At 32.9% G+C, this 14,148-nt stretch overlaps 1 protein-coding gene across 3 annotated transcripts in view; it reads right to left on the bottom strand.

Moving 5' to 3' along the window:
• LOC123554019 (uncharacterized) overlaps positions 1-13,775 on the bottom strand; it is a 74,155-nt gene extending 60,380 nt beyond the window's left edge. For 2 of the 3 annotated variants that reach the window (XM_045343840.2, XM_045343849.2), the window contains exons 1-3: positions 13,417-13,774; positions 4,343-4,493; positions 4,123-4,180 (exon numbers count right to left, since the gene is read on the bottom strand). In XM_045343840.2, the coding sequence (XP_045199775.2) occupies positions 4,123-4,180; positions 4,343-4,426 (142 nt within the window). In that variant the 5' untranslated portion in view covers positions 4,427-4,493; positions 13,417-13,774. Of the gene's footprint in view, positions 1-4,122; positions 4,181-4,342; positions 4,494-13,416 lie in introns of all 3 variants that reach the window. The other variant, XM_045343860.2, reaches the window with a different exon arrangement.
• Between the last annotated feature and the right edge of the window lie 373 nt (positions 13,776-14,148).

Raw genomic sequence — 14,148 nt, 5'->3', positions numbered from 1 at the left:
GATTCTTATACCTTTTCAAAAGTTTTTTTTAAAACATACATAGCTGTTATCACGTTTAAATCAATAAAAGTTTTGTCAGTTACCAGCTGTCAAAATTAAAAAAGAAGGGAACGAGTAATAAAAATATTTATACATGTTACATGTCTTATTATCGCGAAAAAGACGAAGAGCCTAACTTAAAGAATATAACGCATACTTGCAGGAATATTAGAAAATCTGACAAAGCTTACAGTCTTTTTTCAAATATATTCTTTTGAAATGAATAATATTTCTTTCAAGGTTGTCACGTAACTTGAACACAACACAAGGTTTTTAAAGTAGTTTAAAACAGAAACATTAACGTAATTTGATCAGGGTATGATTAAAACTTTCTATCTCAGATGAAAAGTCTTCAGAATTAATACTATCTTTAAACTTCCGTGATTTATATTCTACAGGTTTATTTATATTATATTTAAATATAATAAAATAAAGTGTTCTAAACAAATACAAATAACCATACTATTCCTATTGAAGTTTTGAAATTGCATACTTGTATTGAATGATTGTGATCAGGTAAAGAATGTATTCACAGTGGTATTTATTTAATGAATATTAGGTAGAACATTTGCTGATAAAAAACCTTTCCCAATTGATGATAAGGTGTCATATAGCGGTGTCTTGTTCAATACAACCTAAATGACCAAAAATGCAACGCAACATTTTATATATCCCTCTGCAAGGTTCAATCTCTATTCTCTGTAATTATTCTGGGCTATGAAAGGTAAAGTGGGTTTATTATAGTGATACGTTTCTGAAAGGGTCAGCAATTTTGACTTATGAGATATTTTTGCCTAACACCTGACCATCCAAATCCTTTCCTTTTATACCATTTACCAGGCAGGAAATCAATTAGACTAGCTGGCGGATAAATAACCGGCCACATCAGAATGAATCTACGTGGCGCTCAAGTCTTCGGCCTTCCGTTCAGGAGGCGAATACCTTAATCAGTAGGCCCTTATGTATGCGTATAATGTATACACTACTAGTTTATGTTAATTATGTGAAACATTTTGAAGTAAAGTACGAGAGTCCTGCAAAAAGTTATGTCACTAATGGGCTTCCGTAGTTTTATCCCAGGTATTGTTTTAAACCGTTTCATTGCACTTGAATGGTGTGTCCAATAGCTAACGAAATCCGTTAATTTTGTGCAAATTGCTTTTCAAATGACCGGGTTATTTCAAATTGAAATACATGCAGTCATATACACTGACCAATTTACTTGTCACATTGTAAAATGGACGAAAAGGCTGAAATTCGTAGCTATATTAAATGCCGCGTTAGGCTTGATATACATTCAAAGCAGATATTTGATGAATTGTGTGGTATATATGGACCTCACGCCATTTCAATGCGCACAGTTTTTAGGTTGGTTAAAGCTTTTAAAGCTGAGAAATTATCTTAATGACTGTCGAAGACGATACCCGTTCTGGTAGGCCTAAAACCTCTGTTACCAAGGCAAACATCTGCTGTAAAAGCTGTGGTCAAACAGGATGCGCGATTGTCGATAAAAGATATAGCTAGTTGTACTGGCATATTAGAAGGTTGTGTGCAAACAATTCTGAAAAAGCGTTTGGACATGAGAAAGGTTTGCGCTAGGTGGGTACCTCATTCGCGCCTTGAGGAGCAAAAGAAACAACGCCTTAAATGTGCCCGGGAACTTTTGAAAACATACAAAGGATGCGAAAGTCGGGTTATTTATTTTTTTTAACCAAGTGTTTTTTTTTTATTGGAAGACGACAACAACAGCAGTACATACTGTATGAATGAAAAAAAAGTAAAATGTAAATACTGAACAACTAAAAAAAGCATAAGGTCAGGTCAATTCAGCAAGTGCCCTCCGTTCTTATATATCCATTCCATTCTAAAGAATCCCAGAGAAGATGGGGATAAAAAATAAAAGATGAAAAGAATGTAATCTCCCTTTAAAATCATAAATGTTGATTTCGTAGAAAATTAAAACAAGCTAACCTTCTCATGACACCTTATTTGTGTAAAAAAATAAAGTTCATTTAAAAATAACAATGACATAATGATGTATAATGCCCAAAAAAGACTTGATTTGTTCTTTCAAATATTTTCATGAGAACAGCATATTAGTTTTTGCTAGTTTTTTGCTACAGAAGCAACATTTATGATAATAAAAACATCATATGCTTACTGTATCCTTATGGCATTCTACACAAAATAATAACACTACCATGTCTATTTTCCCTTGTATGAAGATGTTCTAGACAATAGTTCTTACGTTTATACAATATCCAACATGAATTGTGAAGTGTATCCCGCAGTAATTCTACAAAGCTATGTTTGAACAAAACAACCCAATGAACGTTTGAATTGATGAAAAAATGAAATGCTTTTTATAACCATTACCACATTTCAATGTTTCGCTGGTATTCTGAAGCTTGTTTTGGAGAGTGTAGGATAAAACCCATCCTGGACTAAACCAATCTTCAGTTAATTTTTTATGAAATGGACAAATCCTATTCCATTGTTAAACACACAGGAAAAAACTCCTTCTGCTTACATTTTAAGGCAGACAAATCCCCTCCCACAAAAAATTAAGGTAGATGAAACACTCTTTTGATATTGAACATGAAACCCTTTCGTGATTTTGAACAAGTAGATAAAAAGTCGGGTTATTTCTAACTTGCTAACAGGTGACGAAACCTGGGTGCACATGGTTGAGCCACAGAGAAGGGCTGATAATAAGCAAATGAAGCGAAAATATAAAAAAAACGCCCTTGTAGTGCCAAGTGAACCATAAGTTCAAAAACGACGTTGTACGCAATTTTCTTCAATTCTAGTGTGCCAGTCGTTCGAGTGCCTTGTCCATCTGGTCATACAGTCACTGGACGATTCTACAAAAACTCTGTACTGAAGAAAGTGAAAAAGTTTTACAATAAGAAACGTCCAAGCAAAGGATGGTCAGGAGTCCATCTTATACACGACAACGCCTCCTCTCACAAGTGCTATGTTGGTAAGTCTTTTTGGCTTCTGAAAAGGTGGAAGTTGTCAACCATCTGCTTTATTCACTTGACCCAAGTCCCTGTGACTTTTTTTAATTTATATATATGGCTTAAGAAAATGCTTTCTGGAAAGAAATATAAATCCGGAAGTTCTCTTGGCAGCGCCATTTATCAGTGTCTTAAACAGATACCAAAAGGAGACTATTTACCTGTTTTTCGCGTTGGGTAAAAAGGTTACAAAAATGTGTTTCGGTAAAGGGGGAATACTTTGAAGGTTTGTAATAAATTTTGTTTGTTTGTTTGTTTTGGGTTTAACGCCGTTTTTCAACAGTATTTCAGTCATGTAACGGCGGGCAGTTAACCTAACCAGTGTTCCTGGATTCTGTACCAGTACAAACCTGTTCTCCGCAAGTAACTGCCAACTTCCCCACATGAATCAGAGGTGGAGGACTAATGATATCAGACACAATGTCGTTTATCAAATAGTCACGGAGAACATACGCCCCGCCCGAGGATCGAACTCGCGACCCCGAGATCCGTAGACCAACGCTCTTACCTGTTGAGCTAAGCGGGCGGACTGTTTGTAATAAAAATAATTTTGATAAAACGTAGCACTTAAGAAATCCGAACCCAATGACACATCTTTTTGCAGGACCCTCGTATTAATTGATTTTTGATATTTTTCATCTCTTTTAGTTCTACAGAATTAATGTAAACATTGAACACTAGTTTCTTTGAAAGTTTATATTCTACCAGAAATCTTATTTATCTCAAAAATGAGCATTTTGGTTCCTAATTTTGTAGACTTGTTGATTACAACATGTCTTGAAATCAAATGAGCGGCTGACAAAGCATATGATGTTTTTACTAAATGTTAGTGTCTAAAGGTCGTCATATAATCTACATTGTGCAGGTGTAAATCTAAACAAACGGACTAACTAACAAATGTGTTTACGTATCGTATGGCTTAAAATTGATTCTAAAAATAGTTTAAATGCGAAATATGTGATTTTTTTTCAAGTGATTTCCTACTTCTTGATTAAAAGTAAATCTATCGAACTTGCTGATCAGATATTGATTGATTTATTATAAGAATGTAAGTCTGCTTTACCTTTAGATTCTCTTAATCTGTCCTGTTTCGCCAATTCCTCCTTTTGTTTCTTAGCTTCCTAAAATAACATACTTTAATATAAATGCAATCAAATAACTTTGTTTAAAGCCCTAAAATGGTATGTAAATAATTTTCCACAAGTCAGGTAGATAAACGTTTACTTACTGCATTTAAGAATAATGAGAACTATGGCGATGAAAGACAAATAAAAGTAACTTACAGCTTCGCGCTTCTCTCGATTTTTTCTTTTATTGTCTAACGCTAGTCTTTTCCATGGCGGATTATAACCGTTACTATTTTCCATCTCTATCAGGAAATGACTTGACCACCAGCAGCATAGATTTGATACCAGCTAGCAAAGGTATATTTTCCTATAAAATATTGAAACCTGGCGTTGTAATTAACAATATAAAAATACGGTTTTTTAGATTTGCAAGGTCAATATAAACAATTCGTGCAATTTGAAGGTGCATCTTATGTGATCAAAACAAAGTTAACTAGTCGGTAGTTCCTTGTGTAATAAAATCACTGTGAAAAGAGATTCCAATGTAATTATCAGCCATTTTTCAACTTTTTTTTAAATTCAATTCTTACTTTATTTTTGAATGGATAATTATTAAACTTTCTGGATATGTTAGTTAGAATAGAAAGCAATATGTCCATGTGAAAATTTTGTTAAATTAAAAAAAAAAGTTATTGTTTTCCAAAACTGTAATTAGTCCGATTTTTACATAAGGGAAGTATACCTTTGGCCATGTGTTTGACATTAATAAAGATATCTTAAAAATCAAAAATAACCTATATCCATACTTAAAGTTCTTTAAACAGAAAGATGTATAGTTTATTTTTTGATTTTGAAAATTTAAGCAAATGTCATGCGGCTTTTTAGTGTTAATTGTTGTAAATAAATTATGCGTTTTAATTGATAAATTTCAGTAGTGACTGATTGATTTTAAAGATAATTTTATTAGAAATAAATGAATTTAAAGATTTTAATAACTTTGAAACGTGAAGTTGATTTTTGTATAAACAGATATAGAAACAAAAATATAGTAAAAGAAAGAAGATAACGAAATATAGAATTACTAAACAAAGGAGCCCCCCAAAAATCCCAATAAACACTATCAAACACTTATAAACACTGCCAAAACTGTTTTTCCGGTGTTTGTCAGTGCTTTCCATTAGCGATCCATTAAAACAATCAAGAAATGGTTGCAAAGGATCGCTAACGGAACGTGTTCCATTAAATGGATCGCGATTTTGAAGTGAGTTATTAACTTTACAGAGTCATTCAGAAGGCTTTTACCTCTTTTATCAGGAAAAGTATGGTTTTAATCCCTTCAATTTACCATTCACAGCATATCTTCTAGTTGCCATGGTTATGTTATGTAATCTCATCTTAGGAATAATATAGAGTGACATAAATTAGTGCATTTTGTAGGTAATAAGAATAGAGGATGGACAGGGTGGATTTACTGAAGAGAAAATGGTACTTGTTATTTCATTTATTTTCTATGATTTACAACTAAAGGTATTTTCTTAATACATACAATTCAGTATAAATAAACGCATGTTTACATTGTGATTTTTTAAAGATTTTTATAAAATAAGTGTATGATAGAATTCCAAGATTTTATTTAATATAACATAATAGTTTTGAAATGCTGATTCAAATGGCATATTTACTGTACAATATATAAACTAGCTAATGTATGTTTCTCTTTGTCTATCCATATATCACAAAGATTGAATTTCTGTTAGCTGCATGATTTATCTAATGATTTGTGTAAAACTGAATCCCAATGATCATGAAAATGTTGAATGATTGCCAAATTCGTATCATGTCATGCATAATATATATATAGTTAACATTATTGTAACAATACTTGAATGATTTTAACAGAAAGGTCTTTTCAATAGTTACTGTATATCTCTGCAAATCCAGGCTACACCTGAGTCACATAAACAATTTGCCAAAACTGAATGGTTTCAATCAAATACAGCCTGTTGTTAAGAATGTATCTGTTTGATGAAACGCATTCCATTGAGCGACCTATTAAGCGATCTTTTGTGCGTCCCGTTAAGCGATCCATTATGCGATCCAGAATGCGATCTCTTATGTCATCCATTAAGCGATCTATTAAGCGCTCCATTAGCGTGTTGTTAAATGAGACATTTATGTTAATTAGCGATCCATTAGTTCATTTGCATGTAAAATTGGAACATGCTTTTGATGGTGTTTATTGGACTAAAAACTCACTTATGGAACATGGTTTTGGTGGCGTTTATTGACAGTGTTTATTGGGTCTTTTTTTGTTTGTTTTGTTTTGGAGGTACATATATGTACGCGAACAGCTTGATACGTATCTTAGTCAATCTACTTTACGGATTCTTATCGTCTTTTGCAGACTTATAAATTATGTTAATTCCACTTCTGCGTGCAGGCTTAATGATAATTTTAGCAAGTATAATCTGACACCTTTATTGTCGAGTTATGTGTAACATAGATATAACAGATGTCATCGCATTTTGAATTAACAGTCCAATTTAAGTGCAGAGATTTCGTCAGATATAAAATACCGCCTGCTAAGGTTACGAAGGTCTGTTTCAATTCCACCCGAAGTCTGTGATTGGTCATATGATCCAAAGCAGGGTCAGGTTGCCCTAGTAACTCAGTGAATGCGCTTTAATGATTGGCTGTAAACTGACTGAAAGATGCAATCCTATTGCATTAAAATTCCATTCCCACTGTCCAGAGGCATCAGAGCCTGTGAAAGTTTGTAGTTGTAGATCTTTGTGAAATAAAATATTGGGAAACGGACACGATCTTATATCTGATTTAGGTAAGTTGTTTGTACATTATTTTTGGTAAAATAAATGTTTGTTTCTTTCTAAGGCATCTACTGTCAATAATGATTTATATGGATTTTTAAATTGTGATAAAGTTATTTACAGACTGATTTTGACTGAAATTTATGATAAGTAACTGATTGTTTAAAAACTATTGGAAAAGTTTCTTTGTCTATAAACAGGTTTTGTTTGAGGAATTTAGATTCATAAAGAATACAGAAGACTGTATTTGTTCAGTAAGTCACTATACAGTTTACTTGCGTATTCTACAAATCGGCTCGAAATAGTCTTTTATATAGATTTCCGTACATCGGCTACTCTGGCTTAACTCTTCTTTTCGGCCAATATTGATCTTTGAGTTAAATATATGCGGAAGTTGTTCTACAAGAAATGATTTTAGAAATTTTCATATATTTTATTAAATTATTCATTCATTTGAGAATTTGAAAGATGACAACCTAATTATTTGGTTTATTAGTAAAATCTAGTAGTATCTCCTACTAAGGAATAGATACTAACTCCTACGTAGGAGATACTAACTCCTACGTAGAAGATACTAAGTCTTACGTATGAAACAATATCTCCTACGCAGGAGATACTAACTCCAACGTAGGAAATACTAAGTCCTACGTAGGAGATACTAAGTCCTACGTAGGAGATATTAAGTCCTACGAAGGAGATACTATAAGTCCTACGTAGGAGATACCAAGTCCTAAGTAGGATCTATTAAATTCTACGTAGGAGATACTAAGTCCTACGTAGGAGTACTATGTCCTACTTATGAGGTACTAAGTCCTACGTAGGAGATACTAAGCCCTTCGTAGGAGATAGTAGGTCGTACTTAGGACAAAGTTAACAAAAAGTGGGTGATTGATGCATCTAATGTGATGTCTTATGGATATCATATCATTAATGTCAATTTCAAACGCGACCAATGCTAATCACTGTACTATTCACTGAAATATGTAGGTCAGAGCGAAACAGGCATTCGGAGAATAAACTAGAAATTTGTTATCATAAATGTGACATATTACACATAATTTGGTAGTCACCAACAATTTCGGAAAATTATATTCATGTAACGATACAACACACTACCTGAATTATAGAATTAAGATTGAAATTACATCTTTATTGAATACGGAGTAGGTTTTGATTAGAAGAATTTATTTCATCTCCACGCGGTGAATAGTCACTGCGTTTTTACGATGTGTCTGATGCTTACATCTAACTGTCCATTTACACTTTTCTGTTGTTTAAGAATTTACCAGGGATTAAACATTTGGTAATCATAGATTTGAACGTCTAGATGGGAAACTTCTAATTACAATGTATTTTACTAGAATGGGTGGCATATAGCCTATACACATTTCTAATATAATTTTATTAAATGCTTTTGATTCACTCTTCCTCAATGACATCAGTGCTAGTTTTACAAAGACAGCGGACTGTTTATTGGCTTTAAGATGCTTCAAGATTTATTAACATCCATTACAAGGTAGCCAAAGTAACTAAGTAACATTTCTCCATTCCAATATAGGTCGCATGGCAAGTCATCTTTTGGGAACAAATATTAACGTAAATTGGATTAAACCTAAGGCCGCATTAATATTAAAGACAACCGAGTGCCATATAATTTTCCTTCAATAAGTTATTTCTAGGAACCTTCTTTTAGTGAAATTTTTTCGTAAGCATTAAATAGAACTAAATGATTAATTTGAATATTGCAGGAAAATGTATATATGTATATTACCTGTAAAACTTTGAGACACGAAGAGATAGCAAAAGATAACGTTTGCGCAGTTTACACATTCAAATAAAAAAAATCAGCCATGATATATATATCTAATGGTTGTAAATTTGCTGGAAATGCGACCTACCTCATTATGCATTAAATGCGAGTCCTGTAATACTGACATTAAAATACGGCTCTTCTCTGGAAAATCGGTTAAACATGATTCATTTTTTCTGCAAATTTCACAGCTAATCGACGAATTGACAGTCCTTCTTACAGAAATTTTACATAAGGATAGATGTACATGTAACATTCATAATCATGGTGAACTGGGGGACAAACGCACGTAACACGATAAAGCAAAGTTTTTGTAACAAAAACTATTAGTCGCAATCTTTTACAATCGGAAAAATTACTTTAATTGTAATATAAATGTTCTTCACGATCCTACTGCCAGCAAATATAACAACACTGAGTCAAAGTACGGGGAGACTCTTTACGGCCGCCGCACGGCACGTGGAGACTGCTGTTGTGATAGTTGATATATGAAAATATATTTTGGAAGCATAGAATGCAACCATGCAACATAATAACAGACTCTGTATGATAGTCTGTCCATTTAGACTTAGTGCTTACGTGCTAGATATTGCGTCTGACATTACGTGTTATGGGATATACTAAGATTTGAGGGGAATGCAGTAGGTATACCGCATTTGTTGCCTTATTAAGATAGTTCCGCACGTTTGATAAACCGAAGTAATGGCATAACGTCATTTATCTGGATAATGTATAATAAAGTCTGGACTCTGAATACGGAAACAAAAATAATTTTATGAATTAATGGCAAACGCGGCCGTTACTATCTTTGTAGAGATGAAATATAATATCAAAAGGTTTTACACGTTAAATGATTCCAAATAATATCTTAAAACCAGCTTGAAATGTATGGATCTCTTTTATTATGGGTATATATATTAACAAGAGGACCATGGTGGCCCTATATTTCTCACCTGAGTTTAGCTGCTTGCTTGAACAGTTACAAGTTTCTTACTAAATATATACAGGCAGGTAATGTGTATGTGCATTTTAAGGGGGTGTAGAAGCGGGTAGAGGTGGGGTAAGACATTGGAGGAATGATGTGATATGACAATATCAAACATGACGATTATTTAAGAATTCTACTACATAAATATGGGGTAAAGTGACCATATCTTCTAGTGGCAATGCTTTTTGATGAATCAAAATAATGTGTACAATTTTCGTAAAGGGTCACCCAAGAAACTTTGTGTAAAATTATTTTAAAATTGGACCTGCTGTTTCTGACAACAGTATTTTATAGTTTTCCAATATATACATATAGGGGAAAAATGGCCACATATCATGGTGGCCATGTTTTTTGACGAATCAAAACAATTTTAACAATCATCATAGAGGGTCACACAAGGACCATTTATGTGAAATTATTTTCAAATCAGATCAGCAGTTTCATACAAGAAGATTTTTAAAGTGTCCACCATATACATATAGGGAAACGTGACCACGCCCTCTGGAGACCATGTTTTTTTTTTGACGATTCAAAATAATTTGAACATTCCTTGAAGAGGGTCACACAAGGACCATTTGTGTGAAATTAATTCAAAATTGGGCCAGCAGTTTCATACATGAAGACTTTTAAAGTTTCCATTATATACATATAGAGTTAACTGACCACGCCCTCTGTCGGCCATGTTTTTTGAGGAATCATAATCACTCTTGGTAGAGGATCACACAAGGACCATTTGTGCGAAAGTATTTCAAAATCGGGCAAGAAGTTTCATACAAGATTTTTTTTATAACATTGTATTTTACCATAGTAAACAGCATATGTAAATTTATAATTTGAGAAAAATTTATATTAAAATCAACATTTTGAAAACATCTGTTCACGAAAATGCCACATCAAAATTGTGATTTTCCCATCGACGACCATTATGAAAACTTGTGTGAGATCTTAATTATTTCAAATCAATCTAGCAAATTAATAATAATAAAAATAAAGCACACGACCCATCGTAATGTTTTGACAAATTTTCTATGTATATTCTGAAGTTTTGAAAAATCAGAGTGTAATCAAACTCAACAGTGTAGAAAAAAGTTGATCCGAACGTGCAGAACTAACTTATTTTGATTTTTTAAATTTAATTTCAATCGACAGTCCCTGTCCTTTTTAGCAGTGTTACAGAATTTTTCATCCACGGTGCTATAGTAAGAAATAACCCCTAACACCGGGCGACAATGCGAGGGTTTTCTAATTCTCGCAACTATGTATCATTATTTAAGCGTAATTTTAATTTCCCGATGCGAGAATTAAGAAAGACATGCGAAAATTAAGACGATAATTATCGCCCTAAAACCCTCGCGAGGATTGTTAAATCTCGCAGGTATATATGTTTTGGGACAAGGCGACAATGCGACAATTATCGCATTGTCGCGTGTTGATGAGGCGAGAATTAAAGTGGCACGGACAGGATTCCGTAACCAGAACATATTTCAACCTTTAATTGGCAAGTTCAGCAGATTTCAAGTAAGATAGGTGATACATGCTAAAATGTTTCATGACAACAACTTTTTTTTCTAAATACACGATAAGTAATAGGTTTGAGGTATATTTTATCAAATGTTTGTGGGCATTGCCTTTTAAAATAACTCTTTCTGCATAAATTTGATATAAAATATAATATTACCTGAAAAAGTTTTTGCTGAATGAAAAATAACGAACAAGTTATTATAAAACCTACTTTGTTCTCACATTCTTTATAGTCTTTATAAACCACGTGCCAGTTTCTTTTTTTAGATGTCCAGTAATTTTAAATGCTAAAATTTTCCACTCAAAATTGAGTTATTTTACAGGTGCACAGGGGACACATGTCGAAACAATGTGTTATAATAATTCTTTAATAGTTTTCTGTTCATAAAAAGATTATTGGTGATCAACTCAATACATATCCTATCAAAAAAATTGGGTATTCCACAAAAAGACTACAAAACTGAAATATTTTCACAACAAAACATGACAATTCAAAACATGTGATTCTTTAAATGAGAAAAGTGACTTAAATTATAACTAACACATTGTAATCACATAGATTACATTTTATGTACATGCATTGCTTCATACAAAGTATAAAATGACATAATGTCATGAATGGTAAAGTGGAATCATAAAATTACACAGAAATGTTACTGAAAAGGGGCACAGGTGGTTAAATTGCCACACAGAAATATTTATAGAACATGTTAATAATTAATAAAACAGAAGAAAAATTAACAGAAGAAGGTAAACTTGAGTGCTAAAGTAGCAATAAAGTTTTATTTTTTTCACTTGAATATTGGCCTCTTCTGAAAGAAAATGCAAACAATGAATTTTATATTATAGCTTTCATGCAAAAGATCACCTTTTTTTTGGTGCACAGATTCAGCTACAATGTATATTGTTTAACATAACTTTAAGACGGCTTGAGCCATTAAGCTGAAAGTTCACATATTTATTGACTACATTGATTTGGGTATAAATTGCCTAAGAACACTTTTATAAACTGAACTGAATTAAAGTAAGATGAGGGAAAAGAAAAAACTCATTATTTTGAAAACCACCCTAATGCAATGCACATTTCCATTGGTATGGAGTCGTTGTATTCTATTTCTTTCACTTTGTAAAAGTTAAGTGTTTTGTAAGTTTTATCATTAGATGAGCATAAAATTGTGAGAGTATGATTAAAATCGTTTTCCTAATATTTGTGCATAATTTATGTAGGTAAAATCAAATCTCAAATATTTTTAATCATATCTTTTATTTAGATTTGTTATCCATTTTGCATTGGAGTACTCTTTTTTTTCTAAACGTTGTTTCTATTCAAGTACGCTGCCGAAAGGCTAACGATTTATCTATACAAATTGTTCAAAGAAGCGTTGCGATACTTGAAATGTGATAGGTTATTAATATTTCAATACACTTTAAGTTTCATTATTCTTATTACAGAAATTATTTTAAAGGTATAACGTATTAAAAACTGTTTGAAATGAATGGGATATACGCTATTTTCCTGTTCATTTATTCAATTTACCCCAGCTCATACAAATTTGTTTAAAGCTATGTTACCGTATCGGCCCATAGCAAGAAAACTCTTAATGGAGCATACATTGAAAACTGGGTATCTCGATCTCGCTTACACTCTGAAAGCATGTTATTCGTTGGGTTAAGACAAATGTGACACACAGCGACTCTGCTTGTGTCGAAGGAATGTTCTAGTCCGGTCAAACATATTATTATAAATTAACAGAAGAAGCTTTTGTTTGTACGGGCAAGCAATCCGATATTTATGATCTTCGATACATACGTTGGTATATCGGTCATACTTACACTAGTTTTTAGAATTTGGTCATGGTGAACAAATCTTTTACAATACCAACCGTTTTATTCCACAGACATTTGGGGTCAGGACCCCTCACCCACCCCACTCTCCTCCGCCCCTGCGAAAGGTTAGCGAATATCTTTTAACATTTTAACATGTATTGAGCATAGGTGACGATCATAAAATGCATTTTGCAACAATTTCAGCGTGTTTTAAAATGCATTTTTTACCATCAATGCTGTTAAAATTACAAGATTGGCAACTGTGTAATGGAAACTAGGAAACAATAGTCGTTTAAACTTGTAAATTAGCACCTACCTATGAGTACCTGGTATCAATAGACGCGTATGTAACCATTCTATTAAATGGCACCGTTCCCGGCAACTGACATTCGGGTTCCGACGAGAACTCAATAACTATCATAAATCGATCAATTTACTTATATGAAACACTTCCTTGCGAATTGATTCCTGTTTTGAACTGCACATATCGAAATCGGGTACCAAAGTAGGAAGTGATGATCCAGCTTAATATAGTCGTAAGCGTATTAATTTTGGTACCCGGTTAACGATCTGATGATTTGCTATTGGTATCTGCATTCTACCCGACAGAGCTATTTTTCAATATACTTATTAGACAGTTAAAATGAAACAAATACTGATATTTACTTGTCAAGTATTGCAAAACCAACATGAAATGTTATTTCATCTATTATCATGAAATGGACGCGTCCTTGCGTTTGCGCGGGAATCTCGTCTATTTTTTCGGTGTAGCTGTCTAAGTCAGAAGTTGTAAATTTGTAAACCATCAACCAATAAAAACAGCGGGACTGGACAGAAATGAATGCATGCATACTTTTGATTGGCTGAAATTAATATTCAGTTTCACAAAAAAGTTCCGTTACGTTTAAATATAGTATTACGTTGATACAGTAAATACTGTCTCTAATATCGGTGGGAAGTGAGCAGTTAGCATGCAGTTGCAGCAGTTAGAGCAGTTAATTGAAAATACAACAGTGATCATGGATGACGAAATAAAATAAAAAAATAA

This window comes from Mercenaria mercenaria, chromosome 15 (genome assembly GCF_021730395.1).
Source record: "Mercenaria mercenaria strain notata chromosome 15, MADL_Memer_1, whole genome shotgun sequence".
NCBI classification, from domain to species: Eukaryota; Metazoa; Mollusca; class Bivalvia; order Venerida; family Veneridae; genus Mercenaria; species Mercenaria mercenaria.
Note: the sequence above shows the minus strand (reverse complement) of the source record. Positions and strands in the feature narration are given on the sequence as shown.